The 21,973-nt window shown below is 38.8% G+C and overlaps 1 protein-coding gene across 3 annotated transcripts in view; it reads left to right on the top strand.

The window, feature by feature from the left end:
- The first annotated feature begins 224 nt into the window (after window positions 1-224).
- The window catches only part of GUCA1C (guanylate cyclase activator 1C), a 47,000-nt gene continuing 25,251 nt past the window's right edge, over window positions 225-21,973 (top strand). Inside the window, exons 1-3 of one of the 3 annotated variants that reach the window (XM_032680575.1) lie at window positions 225-343; window positions 2,731-2,835; window positions 11,574-11,743. In XM_032680575.1, coding sequence (XP_032536466.1) covers window positions 226-343; window positions 2,731-2,835; window positions 11,574-11,743 — 393 coding nt within the window. In that variant the 5' untranslated portion in view covers window position 225. Of the gene's footprint in view, window positions 344-2,054; window positions 2,263-2,730; window positions 2,836-11,573; window positions 11,744-21,973 lie in introns of those variants that run through there. The other 2 variants (XM_032680577.1, XM_032680576.1) reach the window with 2 other exon arrangements.

Raw genomic sequence — 21,973 nt, 5'->3', positions numbered from 1 at the left:
GTTATTCTTTTATGCAGTAGATACAGTTTGTAAAAGAACACAAGCACACTGCAGTTGAACTGCCAGATTTTTAGTTCATACATCAAACGGTATCTTCAAATGTGTGTTCTAAGCATGATATAGCAGTCTTATCATTATTATGTGTCTGAAACTGAGCAGATGTTCAATAAAATTACCAGAAATACCAATGGCTCCCTAAAGTGACTTTCCTGCCAATAGGGAGAAATGCATAAAACACAGCCTTTCAACGCTGTTCTCTGGGAAGAGATGACAGCCCTAAGGGCAGAAATACACGCATCTGAAATGCTACCAGTGTCAGCCTTTCCAGTGAGACTTTTTGCAGGTAACATTAAGCTTGCAAGAAGCACCTTTCATTACTCTCTAAGTGCAGTGGCATAATAACTGAATGTATAAGGTGGGGTCTCACACAAGCTTTCAGTACAAGTTTCCAGGTGTGTTAGCCCTCTGTCTGTGATTGTGGCTGCACTTCATTTATTGAAATTACATCCATGATAGTTTTACATCCATCTTAAGGCATACAGTAGAGAAGGTATCCTTCTTATAATTGAGAAGGATTATTAGGTAATGCAGATGAGGCAACATGAATATTCTGTCTGAAAGAAGTTCCTCCTTCATGCCTTTTCTCCTTTGCAACCCTTCCCTTCCTTGCTGAACTCACAAGCACTGTGTATGCAGTGATATGAGTAAATACACTGTAAATTGTTTAGTGGAAGCTGTAACATCCCCACAGTAGGAGGTAGCTCTTCATCACCCCTTCCAAGGATGGAGGCAGAGAAGTGGGAGGGAATCACATCCACAAGATGCCAAGTGACTAAGTCAGGTGTCAGATCTGCACACACTACTTCTGGCCCTACCATGGTTTCACTGCAGCTCCAAGACAAATCTCTTTCTGTGCTCCCGCTTCTTATCTGAAATAAAGGAAGTGTTTTTTTTAAAAAACTCTTTCCATCACAGATGTAAAATTAAAATAAAAAAGCTTTCTGTTCTTCTGCTGGCACTGTGTGGAAGACACATTGATATCACAGACACATAGTGAAGACAACAAAGAGCTGGCCTGCAGTCCAGTTCCTTAATTTTAGTCACAGCAAATTATACACTATGGCTGCCAGATGCCATTTTATACAGCTGGTTAAAAAAAAACCTGAATGAATTATCATAAAATTGAGAAGTTTTCAGCTACTTAAAAGTGTACTTATTTAGAAACTGCCCATTAAGGAAATTTTCTGCTAGTTCTTCTAATGGAATGGTGCGCACTCAAGTCTTGTAAGCACGCTTTGTGTGTATGATTTTAATCTTTCTCCATAAAAGCTCTGACCAAGTTACAAGAAGTTAAAGCCTTGGACCATTTAAAAGCATTGGTTTCATTTGTTGCACATGGTTTGTTTCCCTCCACTCTATCAGGGAAAAGCTGCACTGTGGTTGTCAGTGAAGATGCCCTGTCTGAGTGATTAGGGCACATCTTTCCTGGCCTTGGCGCTTTAGAAATCTTCATCCCTGATGTGTATTTGCTTTTATTGTCATTGAACTTAGACATCTGCTGTAGTTTTTTTTCCAAGTATAAGCTATTAAGAGAACAGCTTGCCTGCACACCCCTAAGGGGTCTTACATCTATGTTCACAGTATGGGAACCTACAGCTGCCTGACTGTATTCACTCAGAATTTGAGTATCTTCAACTATAAGAGATCCAGAGTGGTGTAATTTGGAAAAAATAAAAAAATAAGGAGAGTATCCCATTCTCTGACATACAGATGCAGGCAGAGTTCCTGTTTCATTGGAAACGACAGTGATCCTGACTGTGGCAAGCCATGCATAGACAAAATTTTTCCAATGAGTTTTGTAAGGGAAGTGATTGGCTTCTCCTGTTTTTCAGTGCAGACAGTGTTTGCTTTTGTCCCCATCCTCAGCTGCACTGAAATTTTGGTTGAAGCAATGTACAGGGTGCTGATGGAGGGCTGCAGGGCTGGTGGGGAGTGGCAAGGACTGCCCCATGCCAAGCACAGCCGGTTTCAGTTCACTCCACTGGACCCACCCAGGGGCACAGCTGAACCCTGCAGCCACAATGCCAGTGCCTCAGGAAAAGCCTGTGTGAGAAAGGGCAGGATGCTGCACAGCCAGTGAGGAGTGGGGGGAAGCATGTTAAAAACAGCTCTTCAGAGAGAGGAGTCAGAGAAAGAGGAGATGCTCCAGGTGTCCAAGCAGAGACTCCCTGGCAGCCTCTGGAGGAGATCGTGCTACAGGAGGTATGCACACTGAAGCCCATGGAGAGGACCACACTATGGCAGTTGGACATGCCCTGAAGGAGCTGTGGCCTGTGGATACCCACGCTGGAACAAGTTGATCCCGAAGAGCTGTAGCCCATGGGAAAGAGCCACCCTGGAGAACTGGAAAAGAGTGCAGAGAAAGGAGAGGCAGAGAAGAGGTGCTAAGGACTTACCACAGCCCCCATTTCCTACACTGCTCATGGGGAGGAAGCAGAGAAGTCAGGAACGAGGGAGTGAAGTTGGGCATGGAAAAAAGAGACGGGGTGGGAAAGGTGTTGTTTTGTCTTTTTTTCTCAGCAGAGTACTCCATTTTATTTGAGAATGAACAAAATTAATTTTGTCCGTGTCAAGTCTCTTTTGCTCATGACAGTAATTGGTAATCAGTCTCCCTCTCTTTATCTCGACCCTTGAGCTTTTTCATCTTATTTTCTCCCCTGTCCTGCTGAGGAGGCAGAATGCAAGAGCGGCTGGGTGGGCACCTGGCAGCTGGCCAGAGACAGCCCACCACAATCATTTACAACAGAAATTGTTATGCTTTAGGAGTCACTCTGGGTAAGTACAGCTACTCAGATTTATTTTCACCACTCCATGTTACATGTGTTTAGTTGCCACGTTTTGCCTCTGTGGACAAATTGCTTCCCGCCTGTTTCTACAACTGTGCAGATGTAGAATAGACTCAGAAGACAGGACTACAGCACCATTCAGAGAAGCTGCAGCTCACTCTGCCCCCATTAATAAGCTGCTTTTCTCCAGCTTCCGCATATTGCTAATTCAATTTAGAAGTAAAAGCTTTCAGACACCTTTAATGTGAAAAGCAAAGATCAGATATTTTCATGCAAAGTTTGAATAGCTTCCCCATCAAGGGCCCAAGAAACTTAGAGATTTGTTTTCAGGAATCTTTTTATGTTTTGTCCTGATGTCTTGCAGCATCAGGAAAGTCTTCTACCTGTACCTGTTTACTGGTGGGCTTGTGTTACTGGGAGGTGCCAGCAGCTGGTTGTCCAAGGTGCACATTCACATTCTTAGAGGTTTTTCTCAACAACACACTTCAGTTTTTCAAACTTTTCAAGGAATTGTTCTACAGTGTTAAACAGCCTGTTGTGGTTCTTCTGGTGAGTTTCATTTTAGATCAAAGGATATGAAACTTGTAATAGTGCTAGAGGGCAGGTTTATCAGTTGTCCTGGCCTTTTTCTCTGATATTGCAGACTTATTATTTTTAAATACTCCAATGACACCTTTAAGGCATAGGAGGACAAATCAGCTATGAAAACATCGTCATTCACCAACTGATGGTAAAGAACTAGTTTTCTCAGCTAGGGCTTTCCTACCCTCCTGAGTTTAATTAGTGTTCTTTCCTTTCTCTGTTTGCTTTTGTTCTGTTGTTTCTCCTCTTAAATCCTTTTATACACACACAATACCTTGTCAATGTAAATACTAATTATTTTTACTTTCAAATAAGAACAGAGATTCTTCCTGAACAATTGAAGTCAAAATCATGCTACACCCATGTAAAAAATTTTCTTTAAAATTCATTTCTATTCCAAGATGAAGTGCCACTATATAGGTGTTATTATGTCTTGTGGATGCTTTTTCAAAAAAAAAAAAAGCATTCTTTGATTTATATTGTTAAATTTATTAAGGAACTATGTTTAATATTTCGGAGAACCTTAAGTTATGTGAAGCAGACAAAAAGGTTAAGCCTGATTCAGATAACCTTTCAGTTATTGTTGCAAAATATTTTGGCAGTCAAAACTATCAAAAGGTTACTGAAGAAAGAATTTAGTTCACTTAAATGTTTTTTGTGATTTTTTTTTTTGGGGGGGGGTGAATACATTAATTTCTTTGATAACAGGCTGGAAAATTTGTTCTCAAACTCAATAATGCAAAAGCAGGGTGCTTAATTTTAAGTAAATCTTCAGATTAAGAGGAATTTCTCTAGGAGGTGTATCTTGTGTCTTGGACAAATCACATCAACATGGTGATTTTTAAGAACCATGAGTGAAGTAAAATTAATCTATTAGAGGTCAGTTTTCCAGGCTCATACAAACAGCTCTTGCTGTCAAGAATAGTTCACATATTTCACTGTGAAGTGCTTTGCAAGGGAGAGTAAAATCCTTATGCTCGCTGTTGTGTGCTGAACATGTGATATTTAGGGGATAAGAATTTTTTCCTATCATCCCATATCTTCCTAGTATTTTCTACCAATTCAGTGAATATTGTATTCTCTCAGAAAATGAAAGTTTGGAACAGATTAAAATGCCAGCTCACAAATTTGGAAGTTCAGTTGAGGTGCCTATTTTCACCTAAGTATAATGGCTGAGAGGAACCTACTTGGTTTCACAAACGTAATATGCAACCCCCACTTCTTAAGCTAAAGAGCACATTTCTGTTCATGAAATTAAACCTTCAGACAGCTTTGGAACATCAATCACTTTTTTTCCTCTTGGTTTCTTTTCAAATTTTGATTGTAAGTCTAAGTCAAATTTTTCAGAGCTTAGAGTACAAGTGGTTTACTCTTAACAGTGAATGCTGATATTATGATCTGTTATGTAATGATGAAAATACCTTAAAAATGCAAAAAAGAAATCTATAATACATCAGCAAAATTGTCTGGAAGCAATGATCTTTACTTTCCAAACTCGAACAGATATCCTGTGCCTTTATTTTAATTGCATGTGCTGATTAAGCATTACTTTCCTCTTTTAAATGCACTGAAGTTGTGCCTTCCTACTCAAAGAGTGTAGCTTCTCTGTAGCTACATTCAAAGAGTGTAAATTTTGTAATGTGTAGTTTTGTCGGGTTTTCAAACTAAAACACAGAGGAATACTTGTTAAAAAACATTTGAATAAATGTTGTTCCTGCTGGTATTTTTTCATAAAGTTTCTCAAGAATTACAGCAGCCAGGAACTATCTTGAGATTGCTGTGGTGGCATGAAACAACTTTTGAGCACAGTCAGTGCTGCTTAGCACAGTGATGATGAATTTCCTCTTGAGGAATAAGTTAAACTATGAAAGGTCAAAAGGTCTTCACGCATCTTTCATTTAAATTAAATTCCATGCTGGTTTTATTTTTCTGTATTGCCTCTCAGGATGTAATACCAAATGCTGATGGTAAGATAAAAAAGATGTTGTTTTCCTTTTTGTTTCCTTCATCTTATCCTATTAACAGACCTTGTTCTCAACTACCCAGGGTTCTTCTGGCAGTAAAGCAGGAGTGGCAAAAGTCACAAGTTTTTTCAGCCTGAACTTACTAATGTAAAAAACTGGCATTGTGGCTGGTCAGAGGTTCAGGCTTTGGATGTGCTACAAAGTTACTGTAATCACGAGTCCATTCTGCGCTAGTTGCTGTTGACCATACATGAACCTTACAGGCCACTGTTTGCATGTCCTCTGTTATGGGTTATTAACCACGGTGAGTTAACTAGTTAGTAATTCTCTACACGCTGATGAATATTTATAGGAGTTCCTAGCAGAAATACATTTTAAAGGAAGTTCAGGGTTGCCTTTATCTATGATATAAAACAAAACAGTCTGTTTAGATTATAAAGACTATTTCATACTGTTTAAAAATGAAAGAGAAAAATTCTATCTGTCATCATATCTACAAAGCAGACTGTGCTTACGAACTGCAGCAAAACTATGAGCTGCAAACATAGCTTTTCAAGGAAAACTTAGCAGCCTGAAGGGAAAGATGGCAGAAATACTGCAGTGCCTTCATAGGGTAAACTACATTTGATTTTCAAATATTTCTTGTTATTGGACAAAATAAGAAAAATGTGGCTGGTCCTGGGCTTCCAGAGTAAGGAGCATGTCCATCGACAAGCACAGATACGTACAGACAGCAGAGATATCTATCTATGGATTATTTGTGGGGAGACATCCCCTGGTGCACTGGAGTTGAACATGCTCCTGTTTACCACTGAGTCCTTCTGTGCCCATGTGCTCAGAGGGAAGATGATGCCTGGTGCACCATGAATTCCTCTGCTTGTTCACTTTGCGCTGGTCTTGCTGCTCAGGTAATTCCAGGCTCTACCCCAGGAAGGGACTGGCAGATTACATGTAATTACTGCTATCAAATCAAATTATGATTTCTTTTCAAGGCTAATACTACTAAGCACGTTATGTATGTTCTTCAAATTGTTTGTATAACCACTTTACAGATATTAATTTTGAAATTGTTTCATTAATTCCTTTTGGTGAACTTTATGATATTTAGTATCCCTCTGAAGGATATAAGTTTTATTTATCCTATCTCTCTTTCCCACATAGGGTAGGGGAAAGGGGATGGTTGCCTTTTTTTTTTTAAGATAGAACAGTGTGTGTTGTGTAAGAGTTCCAGAAAGATTATGGATTAACGGTGTCACCTTAATACTTTAGAAAGGGCTTTAGTAGCATTAGAATATTACTTAAGTAACCTTAACGACAATTTAGAAACCACTTACAAAACTAATTTTAAAAGGCATCTAATAAAGTTTGAGAACCACTCTTTTGTCCCTGTATGCTCCATGACTTTGGTAGTAGATTTCTGCATATGTATTGTTTTGTCACTTAAGAAAAGAGGTATTTGACCTAGCACAATAGCAAGGCACTAATTTACAGGTTTCTTACTGGGTATTCAGAGTTGCATATTTTCACATACAAGCACACTGAGAAACTTATAAGTAAATTAAAAAGAAAAGTGTCCTAATAAAGAAACATTAAGCCTGTGCAAAAAAAAAAAAATTATGGGAAGATGCAAATAGAAACTGTACAGAAAATATAATTTACCATCAACGCTTTTATGATAATTATGCAACTTATAAATAAAGTGGGTTTGTCTGCATTGTACCCAGACATCCATCTAAGACAGGACCCTCAGAACACCAACTTTTTTTCCAAAATGACTTATCTTCAGTCAGTCTGACTACCAGCTGAATAAAGATAAGCCCGTTAAACACTCTCTGGGTCATGTCTGGTGTATAAAAATAGCCACACTTCACTAGACAGGTCAAAGATACTTCAGGTCCACTGTCTTGTCTCTGGCAATAGCCAGAAGTACATGCCTAGGGAACAGACATTCCTTAGTCACACTTTGCTTCCAGCAACCTATGGCCTGGAAATAAGTTCCACAAATGGACTTTTCCTCCATGAAATTATCTATTTTTTTAAACCCGTATTTACTTTTAGCCTCCACACCACCTTGTGCTAATCAGTCCCACATTATAATTACAGACACTTTTTTCTTAAAGAAATCTGATTCTTTCTCAAACTATTTTGCAGGAATATTTCACAGAATTCCAAAAAGACTGTCTTGAGGTTAAAGGAAAGTAAGACTTTTCAGTTCAGTCCTCTGTGATTTTTACAGCTATAGTTAAGGCTGTCACTGTAGTAAAGGGATCAAATAAAAATTCTAAACGGTGCTGTCTTCCTACATCCATAAGTCCAAACATCTTATTCCTGTGGCTTGTAGAGGCTGATACTGCTAACACGCAACACTGAGAGAGACTTAGGGAGAATTTAGCTATGGGGAAAAGTGGGGTACAGAGTTTAGTCCCTTGAATCTTCTCTCTAAAATAGATGTGGATTTCTCTATCCTGATATTATTGTTCTCATTGTCTGCAGTTTTGTGTTTCAAATGCTTCATTAAACTTTCCCCTATATCTTATGGCATCATCCGTAGAAAACTTGAAACTTCCTAGATACATTTTATCAGACCCTCAAGGGTTTTTGCTTCACAACAGGTGTCAATAACCTTGAGTCCCCACTATTACATATGAAGGTGCAAGTATGTCTAAATATTACATATGAAGATCTGGTACAGTGCTGAGAGATTCCACATGACCTGGATGGGTTTATCCAATCATATTCAGTGGAAAATAAGCACATAGTGTATCTTTGATACAGACACTACTCAGGCAATAGGTTTCTGTTTGCAAGTGTTGATGTTGGATTAAAGTCTATAGAATTAAATTCTGGTTTTTACTCTGATGTATAATTTTAGCTTCTTTCCATGCCTCATGTTTATGGCAGAATTTAATATAAAATTTTTTTATCCTTTCTTGAAGCGCCTTACATTCTCAAAGTCCTGCCAGTCTCTCTGCTACCAGTTTCTTTGCTTCTTCCAGTTACCTTTTCTCCGCTTTGTATCACATTGCCTACAGACCTACAATGCAAGTTCTTCTCTACTTCTGCGTTCTCCCTCATTTTACTTCTAGACTTTCCTTGGAGGGTAATACACATGAAGAAATGTAATGCCCAACTAACCTGGATGTGGAGATGCAATAAATCTGAGAAAACTGTGCTCTAAATAGAGAAGTAACTTTTCCTGAGTGAAAGTGAGGATTTTAAATGGCTAAAAAGAACAGTGTTGCCAGCATAGCCCTTCTAATCTGTGTGAACTTCATCACTATAATCCCTCAGTAAAGCTATTCTAATAGGAACGTGGCCAACAGAAATTCCTTTAGAAGCAGTTTCTTCTCCTACTTGCACTTAATTTGAACTTCCATGTTTCCATTTTATTCTGGGTTGTTGCACTGCTTCTTTAAATATTCTGGCTGTTTTCTCTTACTTCTTTTTTAATTACAACCTTTGCTGATAAGCATCTCATGCTTGTTCACATGCTTATTTTGTCAAATGCTTCAGTGTAAAATTTAAGGGGGTTTTTTCAGATTCATCAAATAGGTAATTTACAATAGCTTGATGATTATCTTGAAGAATTATTTCAGTAAATGTAGATTTTTCTGACATTTTAACCTTGTCTTCCAGAAGAACAATCACAGCAGAGTTAGGAGAGTCTTCCATACCATATAAAAGAAATATGCATGTTTTAAAGGAATGAGGTGGGACTGAGATGGTATAGTTTTTGATACTTGCATTTATGCTGTTGCTTTTTTCAGAAGAATGTTTGAAAATTGAAACATACAAAAAATTATTGCAGACCCCTGTATTTACCAAAAAAAAAAAAAAAATCATCTATGGCTCCTGAAACTTATGTTCAAACCTTTGATTTTTTTCTTTTGAATACTGCTATTATTTCAGGGGATCAGGGAAAGGAGGTTTGAGTAACAACAGAGTTTTTTAAAACTCCCTCTTCTCATTGAACAAGCAATTTGGCTAATATACACCGGAAAATTCTATGTCGGCATTTCCAGTTCCTAGCTGCTGAAAATTTAGATTTGATGAACAATAAAAGGCTGAAGATTGACACTTCAAGCTACCTTTATTTTCCTTGCCATTCTTGATTATTACAAATACAGCATTCTTTGCCTATGAGTGATATTTTGAAGTGGAGTGTTTACAAATACCACTTCACATGTTTCACATTTATTCTGGTTTAATCAGTATATCATATAGAAAATCCCTGCTGCTTCTCGGTATTGAAGGTCTTGATCTTATAACTGACAGCACATTAGTGGGCAGCTATTGTTGCTCTGGGGAATCTGTTGAAAGCGGTGCAAGGAAAAACTAGAGATTAGAAAAAAATCACCTTTTAATGATAGTTTTGGTAAATGTCACTGTTGAAGTCCTCCAGTGTGCTTCTTTCCCCCTTCTCTCCCTCCTCAGCAGCATTGCCCTGACTGGGCTGCACACTCTAGTTTATGCAGTGTGGTTACAAATATGTTTTGAAAGTCTGTTCCAGTGACAGTCCAGCTTGTTGTCCTTTTGCAGTGAAGGCTTGTACCCATTTCTGAGAATACCTTGCAATTCTTATCTTACGTAATTAGCATGTCACAGCTCTTTGTTTGCCTAAAGAATTCAACTGACTTCAAAATGTCCACGTGAACCTGTGTGCCACAGCATAGAGCCTGCCCTAAACTTCATGCAGCATGAGCATCTTGCCCGTCTGGCTATGCCACCCTCACTGCTCACACCCCACAGATGCACCACCACTCATCCCTTTGGCACCCAAAAAACAGGTCTCGTGACATGTCCAACAGCAGTGTTCAGTTCCTTTGCAGTTTTAATCTCAAATTTGTCTCTCGCGACCGTTGACGCGGCCTTTGCAACTGAACCAGTATGAACCTCGGCACAGAGGAAAATTCGTCTCGTGCAGCTGCACAGCACCCCAGGGCAGCCAGACTGTGCAGAGAAATGCTGCTCAGGTGGTGCTCTCTGTCCTCTTGTGATGCACCACGGGAGTGCTGCTGGTGAGACAGCACCTTTGCAGTGGGCTGAAGTGTAGCAGTTGTATTTTAGCATTCTACCACAACTAGTGCATGCCACAGTGTGCACTGTAAGGCTTAAAGCTGTAAAACTGTACAGTGCTATGTATACAGCACAGATGTTATGGCACTACAAGTTTCCACAAACAATTTGAATCAGCAGAAGCAGTAGTCCAGCACCCCTTCTACTGCTGGCCACCCTTTTCCACCCTTGTTTTATCTTTTCTCTTGTAGAACCCAAAGTTTTGTGAGACTAGGCAATGCAAAACTGTAAATAATGTTGTCTAAAGCGAACTATATTTTTTAGTATTCAGCCTATATTTATTAGTATTCAAAAGTATTCAAAGCTTATTCAATTCAAGCTTTTGCCTGGATCTGTTCTTATACTTTTTCCCAAATGCAACCACAAACATTCATTCTGGCCTAAGGGAAGGGAAAGAATGGGATTGAATGAGCAGTGGCAGTGGGGGAGCAATTTTTAGGATATTAGCTTACAGAAGACTGAGATGTTTGTAGAGCTGCTGTCTAAAGACAATGGCAAGTTTTTCGTGCTTAGTGTACAGCTACTTTCAGTTTTTTCAAGTTATCCAAGTCAAATTGTGTTGCAGTTTTGATTTTTAAGGTAAGATTTGGATCAGGGTACATACAGAAGTAATAAAAATGAAAAGTCATTTACCACAAGGCAGCTGCACAAATCGTATCCGAGTATTAAAATGGGGTTGAAGTTTTAGTTAAAACTTTGTGAATTGCTAAAATTAAGGTTTAGAAACTACTCTGAATATTCCTGCATGTTGCCCTTTCAATACCCATCCAGTTTAAATTATTTTAGCACCACAGGTGCCAGTGCAAGATATAATGCAATGGTATAATCAGTTCATCTGAGGCTCTGCAGACTGACTGTGCACAAAGATTGTAATCAGCTGATAAAACCATGGGGCACTAAAACTGGCCGCCAGTAATCTTGCTAGGGTGCTATATTTACTTAGTCTATTCTGGTAGCGATCTGTAAGAGGTTTAAAGTAGCTCTCGAAGGCAGAGTTGGTGTTTGAATGATCATTGTTTGGAAGCAAGAATCAGCATTTGGATGAATAGATACTGAAAAAAGTTACCTGGTATGTTTGATGCAATGGGTGCTGCTGGATCAGCAGATGACATTAATGCTATGGAAATTCACCACTGGTACACAAAATTTATGAAGGAGTGCCCATCTGGACAACTTTGTCTACATGAATTTAAACATGTCCTGGACCTACACGGACTTACTCCGGAAGCTAACAGCTATGTCGAACAAGTATTTCACACGTTTGACATGAATAAGGTAAGAATTCATTCCTGACTTCCTGGCTTTCTTGTGGCTGTATCATTTGATGCACTCAGCAACGTGTCTCAGAGAGCTGGCAGTGCTCCCTACTCAGAAATAATGAAAGTGATTCACAGGTGATACAACAGAAAATTATGAGCAGATAAACATGAGTGGCAGGCAAACAATTTCGAATGCTCTGTTCCCTGTTCATTTTGCCAACTTGCAAGTTGCATAGTTATTCTAAAACATGCTGATTTTTTCTCATCTTTGAAAGCGAGATTTTTATGATTATTTCCAGTGTGCATTAATAATTGAAATTTTTATTTATACAACTGCTTGAAAAATCTTTCTAAGGTAGTAAGTTGGTTTGGTTGGATTCATAGGTATTAATGTTTTAAGATTATGCAACATAGACACAATATGATTTCTTCAGTTGCTGGATTCATTCTGAGCACCTTCTGCAGCTTAATTCAATCCCCCTTTTCCAGACACTTCTGTCTGCTTTAGATTCATCATCCTAATTTTGCTGCTTCACATTCTATGTCATCCTAAAGATACATCCAGCAGCTGTTAGCTGCATTGCTGTCTTATGTTCTTCATACTCGGTGTTCCTACAGGTTCCTTCTAGCCACAAGACTCATCCACAAGACTGTGCCTTGTTATTTTCCCCTTAAGCCAAAGTAGCACTTTCTATCAAATGTTACTAAGGAAGTGAAGAGTCATCTGTAATTCCTGTATTTGTCCTTGGCTAAAATAAGGTTTAGGCTGAATTATCAATACTACAAACTCAGCTTTCAGATAATAGACCAGATAAGCCCACCATGGTATAAAAAAATTATTTAAAAAAAAAAATAAAGCATTAGTGTTCTCTACCCACATAATTTATCTCAAAGAGTTCAGAGATGTTAAGGAAAATGTGTTATTACACTACACAAATTACTTTAGTGATAGATTAAAACTGGTCCAAATAGTAGCTAAAACTACTCCAGATGGTTTCCAGCTCCAGAAATGGCCCTTCTGTTCTTCATTACAGAAATAATTATATTTGTTTCAGAAAATACTGAGAGTATAAGGTACCTCATGTGCTCTTACATCCAACATTAAATTTCTTTTATGGTGCCCAGCAGACTAAGAATTCCCAGAGTCACTACCTCTGTTACACCATTTTCCTGTTCTGCGTATTTCCACATGCACCTTCACCTCCAATTCAGCTTGATTTTTTGGATTTATGTGATTCTTTCTTGCATAATCTTCAAGGACTGTTCCTATAAAATCAGGCTCATTGCATGCTCTTTTCTTCCCCCCACCAATCACCAGATGGTTAAACATACCGGAATTTGATTAAGTAGCATCACCTAACTCAATTAACATGCTAATTACAGATCATGAACAAACTTCTAGTCCACAAACATGGAACCTGACTGACAGAAATTGTCAACTTGCTGTGTTCTTTTCAATTAATAAATCAATGTGCTAAGTTCCCCAGAAAAGCTTTATCAGTGCTTGGACAACACCCTTGGACACTGCCTGAGCTCATCTGGGAGCTTTTCCAGTTTAGCTCTAAAATGTGCTGCAAAAAGCCCTTGACACACCAGTGCTCTTGAAATTATCCGGAAATACTCACAAAATTTATTTTAGACAAATAGTTTCAAAGCAACTACTGACTTGAGGACACTTCAGAAAGTTGAGCCTGCAGCTGGTTTTAGTTATTTTTCAGAAAACTGGACTGTGAAATAAACACTCCCTGAAATCAGGCTTCTGCCAGGAAGACAGTGTACCAGGGCAGGGCCGGCCACAGGCACAGGGAGATTGAGCCCTTGCCAAGACGAGATAACCAAGGGTTTGAAGAGAGAGGAAGAAAGTAAGTAGCCTTCAAACAGTTTTGTGCCAACAGAAAAGCCTGGAAGAACTTGTCACTGCTGCTGATACTGGTCTCTATATTTGGAAAATACCTATTGTACTCAGCAAATAGTGCATCCAGTACAGGCAGATAGCACAAAATAAACCAGATAGCAACTTTCAGGGCACGGTTGCTTTTCAGCTTGCCCCATTCAGCTTTCTCCATCATTTGTAGTCTTTGCAATACTATCTGAAATCAAAATTGTAACAGTTTTCTTCACTTTTTTATATTACCTGTTTGTATTACTTGTTTATATGTACGTTGAGAATGTACATATAAACTGTTTATTCTAACAGTTGAAATGTTACAGTTGTGAAGAATATTTATTTAGTATTTAAGAGGTTATTTAAGAGTACCTTTTTGTACGGAAAAACCATTTTGCAAATGCAGCTAGTAACTTCTATGAAGACAAGCTTTATGTGCACCTGAGATGTGTCTCAACAGAGAAAGAGCTCCAAACCAAAAAGGCGGTGAGCTTTGGGGGTCTTGGGGGTTTGGGTTTTGGTTTTTCTTATTGTTTTTTAATGGGACAGTGTCTTTTGGTTCATTAATTTTTGACCAGTTACCAATTACAGGGCCCTTCCCCCACTATAAGGAGCTTAGCACCCAGGAAGAAGTTTGCTCAACTTATCTGATGAACATTAAGATGTATGCCTTAAACTTTTCAGGTTATATGCACATCAGAGTTTGACTCTTAATACCAATCAATCTCTCATCCCCTTCTCTGGTTTCCCCACAACTTTTTAATGAATTGGCATATTTCAACCCAATTTCAAAGAGTAGACATTTCGGTTTATTAGTTCCTAATGTTTTCATAAAACTTGGCAGCTGCATAGCAGGGACACACCCAGAATGAATGCCCCACTCATGCAAGACTCAGCTTTTTTTCCTTGTTTAAGGCAACAGTTGGCTGGCAAAATGATCAGGCAATTGCTTCCTTTTGTCTGATGAGGATATAGGGAGGAGCTGGGGTACCAGGATGTGAGGATTTAGGGGACAAAAGACATAGTTTGTGCTAATCTAGGCTTTTGTTTTTCTGTTCCCAGAAGGGCTTGTTTAATTAATGTTACATTTTAGACAGAAAAAGATGTTTCAATTTTTTATCCGTCTGGAAGTCTTCCCACAATTTCAATGAAATTTAACAATGATTTGGCCTTTAGGGCTTCATAAAATCCACTATAAAACTGCTTATGCTAGGTTTATAACCTCATTATTTAATAATGAGCTCCCACTAAATATCTGATATTCATTTCCAGTTTTGCAAGATATTGTAACAATCCCCCATTAGCTACTGTAATCTTAGGTATAGATTTTATTGTGTATTTTCTTAATTGAGCTGTTGCTCACCTGTAGCAATAGGAACAGGCAAAGTTATTTAGAAGGCAGAACAAGAATGGCACATTTAGAATTGTTAAATACACAAGATTGTATAGCCTATATCCATTTGTAGATGGAGATAAAATGAAGGATGTGGCATCCACTCCCAGATAAAAGGCTGGCAAATTGTAATATTTGTCCAGTCTATTTGTATAATTTAGTCACTGGAAAGGCTTAAACACTTAGAGAAATAAATCAAGTGAACCGGAATATTTTACCTGAATGTTTTACTTTTTCCTTTTTAATAATAGAAAATATTTATTTTTTATGAAATGGCAACAGTCTAATTTTTAATGAAGTGGCAACATTATAACTACATGGTTCAGGTACGATACATAACATCTAGATAAGCTGTAGCTCAGTTTTTTTCTTCTCTTGCCTTGAATAAAGTCTTGTGAAAGCCTCACTGAAAACCCTGTGGCAAACAAGAACCAGGACCTCTCAAGCCACATGCCAGGATTTCATAAGCTTCCCCTTTGGGATTCACACTGAGTCTGTTTAGTTTGATATGATGTGTATATTTATCTGTTTTAATTTATGTTTCCTGTGAAGTCATTCTGTTGGGCTTCAGGCTGGCTTAGGGGACTGGTTTACGTAAGAAGCAGAATGAGCTGTTGGCATACCAGCTTGCCAAGAGTAACCCATTTGGGATTTTTATGTCTTAGCACTGGATTTCTCAGTAACACTATCTTCATATTGTTCTTGATCGTTCTGACTACATTGACACTCCTAACAAGAGCATGGCTTATGTGCAGTGCAATCAAAAAAGCATTTGTCTTCTGGATTCTGCTCTTAATACAAAAATCCAGCTCAAGACTCCTTTCCTTAGCAGAGACTAAGGATATTATTTCAAGATGACTCAGCTCCTTTCAAGTTAGATGTACCGAGTCTCTCTGCCCTGCTTTATACATCAATGGGATAACAACCTATCTAATTAAGTCAGTGGAAACTAACTCTTTCTTAACAGAATAAACAGACTGTGAAAAAAACTACACATAAATCAAGTTTCTGAAATGGCATAACATGTGCAGATATAAAAAGTCATTATCATTCAGACTGTCTTGCCCACAGCAGTGCAATTACATTTTGAAGTTGAAAATTGCAAGGTCAGATTTCTTTTGTTTTCTTCCCCACCCCTCTACCCTCTTCCAAATTCTGTGTACTATTTTTCTTCTGCTGGAGGATCAGATTTTTTCTGCTACCATCATTTTTTCATGATGGTAAAAATCCTGCAGGTTGCCAGATCTTTGATGGTAGTGGACGAGAAAAAGAATTTGGGATCTAATTTCTTGCAGCATGCATTTGGCATTTAGGAAGTGAGATTCCAAGCAAACAGACTTTGGTGTCTGCGAGCTTCTCCCTGAACCTGAAATTGCTCAAGGTGTCTCCGTCATCTTCCAGCTTCTGTGATACTGAAAGTGCCATGCTTTAAATATTCAAATTTCTATCTCTGTATTATCTGAAAATCCATCACTGAGACTGTGAACAGAACGAAGAGAACGTGTGCGTTAAGTGGATTATGCAAATGAAGAATTATGGTTACTTTTTAGTGCCTCCTCATGCTCTTACTGTTTCAGAATTATATACATAAGGACACATTCCTAGTTCTTTTTAACCTTAGGATTATATCGAAAGTGCTTATCCCATGCTTAGTTTAGACAGGATGTTAAGTCAAAGTATGTAGTTTAAATTGTAGAGTCATGAAGAATCTCTTCTCAGTAAAAAGTCCCCTTCTTGAATTTCACTGGCTCCTATTTATATCCTTTCTTCAGGTCTGTTGTGTGAGTTTCAGCACTGTTTGTATTTAAATAACCTGATATTTTTTGTGAGAGATTATCAGAACATTTTTTTCAATGCTAATGGTACATAATTTTGTACATTATTTTCTGTTTGTACATTATTTTCCTTCATCTGGATGAATACTTACTGGCAGAGTCACCAGAGTCACCAAACACATCACTACTATTTTACAGAATCTGTGATTATGATTCTTCCTGTTTTCCAAGGGGTTGAATGCAAAGTTCTCCAAGCAAAGCACAGCAACACCATTTCACAATTTGGGAATCATTCGAATTCATCTTACTGCATTGTTAGTGCAAAGCATTTTCAGTCTAGTAAGAGTGCCAAGGCTGCAAACCTGACACAGGCTCCTACAAACATGAGCACTAATGTCATGTTTTGTCTTCAACAGAATCCCTGCAAAAGCAGGTTGAGCCCTGAGAACATGTCAAGTTCACTCCAGACGGACAAAGACCCACCTATTGACAAGCTCTTCAAAAATTTACTAAGTGAGTTTGTTTTCTTGTAGGTGGGGCTGGATGAGAGTCTTAAAACCCTCATGTTCTCCTTTTCACTACTGGAAGGTTGTGTGAATATTGCTGTCTTCCTTCTCCATTTTAAAAATTACTTGCCCTGCCATTTCCAAAGCAAGATGGAAATAAATGTCCAAGGAGTGGAAGGAGGAAACAGCGTCTCATCCCTTCTTTATATGTTAATTGAAAAGGTTGTGGAACTGAAATGCAAGTTGCAGAGAAAAAGTGTTGAAAAGATAGTTAAAATCTTAACAAGAGATTCATTCTCTATCAGAAACAGAGCTTGGACAAAAGCAGCACAGGGGAAAAAATGTGTTTGTTTGCTCGTCTGCAGTGAGAGGGAGAGGAGGCTGGCAGTGGCAGCCACAAGACCCAGCCCCTCACGGTGTCTCTCCGCAGGGCCTGTCACTCCAGCAGCCCGGAAAAGCACTCGAACGGGGATTACTGGACAGAAGTATCTTTAGCGACCACAACCAGCCCTTGTCTTTCGAACTCCGGCCACTAGGAGATGCTCAGTGCCTGCTCAGTTTGGGAAAGACTTCAGGCACCCAGAAAGGAAATGTCTCCAATCAAAACAACGGTACCTAATTAGGGAAGACAGCCTTGCCTTTTAATTAAATGTTTGCTGATGACTCTATTGGCTTGGGTTTCCCTTTTCCAAAGTGCTTTACTCAGTGGATTTGATTGCTAGTAGCGAGGGCGGGGGTGGGGGAGAAAAAAAAGGAAGAAAAGAAAAAAAGGATGATTTAATATCAAAATTTATTCCAAATACCTGTGCTGTGGTAGGCAGATAAAAACAGGAAGCTGAGATTTAGAGTTGTTTAAGGATCTACATGTAACATTATTAAGTGGAAAAATCCAATTTCTCTAAGATGAAATCCCTCATGAAAATAGCCTGTGGCATCAAAATGTTGTTGGGGTAGGGTCAATTTGGAGATATTACCCTCAACATGAAGATTTTTGGGGACTCCGCCTTCAGTTTATCAGTATGCAAAAGTTCAGGGATTTCTTTTCTTCTTATTTCTTCCAGTTGAAGCCAGGACATTTTGTTGACCTCTCATGTCTTCTCTGCATGAGAGGCCTCTTTCCTGTCATTTCTGTTGAGACCACTGAAAAATAACAGTTTAACAGTGGATTGCTACTCTCACTTGCAGTTCCCTGATGTCCACCTGGCAAGGTGCAGCCCAAGCTCTTGCCAATCATGAGTTCAGGAAAATGAGTGAATTTGCAATAGCTACAAAAACAAAGTATTCCTGACTTTTCCTCCTGTCAAAGGAGGATGCATCTCCTTGGCAACTAGAAACCTCAATGAACAGCTTCAGCAATGGGCCCTCATTGTGTTCAGTCTTGAACTCCAAATGAAAAATGTAAAGCTGATATCTCAGAGCTCTTCCCATAATCATTAAAACTAAAACAACTGTTCTACAAATGGTTCTGTGGGAAGTACAAGACTTGTTATTTCATTATACATGGTCTGTTCGTTATTTAAGGATACTGGTGCACTGTAGCATATGTGGCGAACAACACCCACAAAATCACGTCTGTAAGTGGCTTAATGACCAAAAAAACATCTTAAACTAGACTGTTCACAACTAAGATAAGAACGGTTGACTATCTCATCACTAGGACATGTATCATTGAGGTAGGTTCATAATCCCCATGTCAGGAACAATCAAGCAGTAGTACAAAAAGAAATCAGACATAATAGGCTCCTATAGATATATTTTTAAATGGTCAATGCCTTTTTTTTCAGTTTAAAATCCATACACAAACTCAAAGGGTTCATTGTTTGTAGAACTACAGAAGCAGGCATACAAGGAATGTGGCTGTGAGCTAGCAAAGCTGTGCCAGTGCTTGATCAGTGTTTTCAATGAGAGAATAATTAAGCAATTGTGTGTCCCACAATGGTGCCAGGGTTGAAACACCACAGAAATTAGCAATGACCTCTCTTTTCCCCAGCCTCATGCTTGAGTTAGCAAGAATTTGGTGAGTCCTGTCATCTCAGGCAGACAAATTAGGGTTGTGTACTACTACAAATTTACCTCATTGGGGCAAAAGCTTTTTGGTGTATGAGGGAGAGGAAAACAATCCTTAAAAGCAAGCTACATTCTGATGAAGATAGGAGAATGAAAGGCCAGCTCGGTCCTCCTCCTTTTGTAATATGTATAGGAGGAGAAATGTGGAATTGAGAAGCTAAATACTCATTCAAATAGTTAGAAAACTGTAGAGTGGTCTGTAGAGAGAAGACGGTGATTGTTGGGACCTCACAGTTTGGGTCTTAAAAAATACCCAAACAACAAAAACCCACAGAAACCTCAAACTGTTAAAGCCTTCACAGGTAAATTTTCTGACTGGGATAGGCCATTCCAGTTCTTCCTGGAGGATAACCTCCTCTTTCCACAATTTTTTATCTTGTTCCAGATGACTCTTTCACTTGGGCTGCCTAGGTAGTCCCTCTGGAAACACCCCACCCAGGTCTGCCTTAGCTGGGAGGTAGGTTGTATCTACCTTAAGAGACATAAACGGTCACTGAAGTCGGCTACAGATGAGTAGCCATGTGCCTGTGGGGAGCTGGCAAGGTCCCCACAATAGAGGGAGATGGAAGGAAACTGTGCTCTAAAGTAAGCTGGCTAGTCAGGGACATGGGAATGCTTTCTCTGGTCCTGCCCACACAGCTCCCCTCTGTAGCCGAAATGAGCAGTGCCAGATCTCCATATACACTCAGCACCAGTAAGATCCAGCATCTGATTGCAATGGAGTTCTGGGAAGAAAGGAAATGGAGAAAGAAAGAAATGGGGCAAAATCCAGAAGCATGATCTGAGTCACAGAGGAGAGAGGAATGGCATTTTTTCAGAGCAAAGACAACAGAGAAATTACCGAGTAAGGAAAAAGGAAGTGAGACTGGATTGAGCTTGAACAGATGCAAAAAGTTAATTGCAAAGGTGACACAAATTTAGATAAAAGCCTGTGGATTAGCTTTTTATGCAAATGCATTTAAAACTTGGCACTTCAAGGACTAGCAGCTCTCTTTTTTGTCTCACACTTCAGGCAGGTATCATTCAGCTGAATCTACTGGAGTTTCACAACACAGAGATGTAGTATCTGCTGCCTACAGCTGAGTTACTTCTGTTTTCACAGAAGTAACCGAAGAGAAAGAGAATGTCATCTTTATTATTTTATTTTTCTGCTTTTTTATGTATCAAGGTAGTTCCTGATCACCCTGCTGGGAAGCTTTGTTTTGTTGTGATATGCTTTTTTAAAAAGGCTCAACTTCTCCTTTCAAATGCTATCAAAAGACTACCTTTTTTGCTTGTAAAGAAATCTGAATTACATCATCGCTTCCAAACCTAAGATATTTTATACCGTTATCAGAGCAGAACTAAGGAATGTGATTTTTTTTTCTCATTGTTCCCTACAGAGAGAGTTTTGCAGTGTGCATTTCCTGTGTGCCCATGTTCTTGCAGTTTAGCAACAGTCTGTCCCTGAAGCAGCAATCTTTATTACGGGACTGTCATTTTCAGTGCAAGTGCATAGTCCCGCTGTTGCCTGCTTGTATCCTTTTCTTAATTCCCAGAATATTGTACAGACTCCAGAAAGCTTCTTGGCATCTCAATAGATACTGTAATTTTATCTTCATCTTTTAGAATCAATTTAGTTTGGTGCAGATAGTTCATTGGGAATTGCTTCACTGGGCTTCCTATATATAAACTAGCCTCTATACCCATTGTTTCAGCATTCTGTGAAATGGTTTTGCTGTATTAATTTATTCAGTTCAACTCCACATTGTTATCAATTTTTCTATTTTTGTTTATAAAAGTAGAAATGCTCCAATGCCTTTGGCTTCTGGAACAAGTGATTTCCATAGAATTTCTACTATCTCAGCACAGGCTTTGTCTGTGAGTTTATCAAATGCTGTCAAACTATGCAGCAGGTTATAAATTTTAGTCTTTTTGTTTTCCATAAAACTCACCTTTCTTTTTATGTCAGCTGTTATATCAGCTATTATATACTATTCCAGTCCCCTATTAGGGATGAGGGATGCTGTGAGACTAAATTATAAATCAGATTATTTTCTACCCAGGCAGTTTTGCTGTCTTTTACATGTATTTTAATTATTTTTATTAAGCTAAAACGATTCTGAAAACAGGTATTACTTTAAAAGCATTCAAACTTTAACTTAACATTCCCTTAGAAGTCTTTTACCAGAATCTACAAAACCTGACAAAAATCCAACTTCTAAGGCCCTGTCTTTAAGGCAACACAGCAATCTTTCATGTGCCTCACTCACCATGGGTACATTTTCCTAAGACTTGCTATTTGGAAGCAACTAGAAGAAGGAGTGTGTGGGTGTTTTGCAGGGGGAGAGAAGAACAGGAAGGGGAGAGGGATCAGTATATGTGAGCAACTCCCAAGTTCCCTGTGCCTAAGTGGAATCCTGTGAATAGTGTTTGCACAGGATCATGGGAAGAGATGAGAGAGATCTACCCAAGTGAAAGAGGTGAAAGAGATAAAAGATGAGTAGCACTGGGCGAGTTATTGATGGACAGTTCTTAACCTACTCGTATCATGTTCCTGGTACCCTGTTGTCTTGGTTTCAACTGGGATAGAGTTCATTTTCTTCCTAGTAGCTGGTACAATGCTGTGTTTTGGATTTAG

The sequence above is a fragment of the Chiroxiphia lanceolata genome, chromosome 2, assembly GCF_009829145.1.
Source record: "Chiroxiphia lanceolata isolate bChiLan1 chromosome 2, bChiLan1.pri, whole genome shotgun sequence".
NCBI lineage: Eukaryota > Metazoa > Chordata > Aves > Passeriformes > Pipridae > Chiroxiphia > Chiroxiphia lanceolata.
Note: the sequence above shows the minus strand (reverse complement) of the source record. Positions and strands in the feature narration are given on the sequence as shown.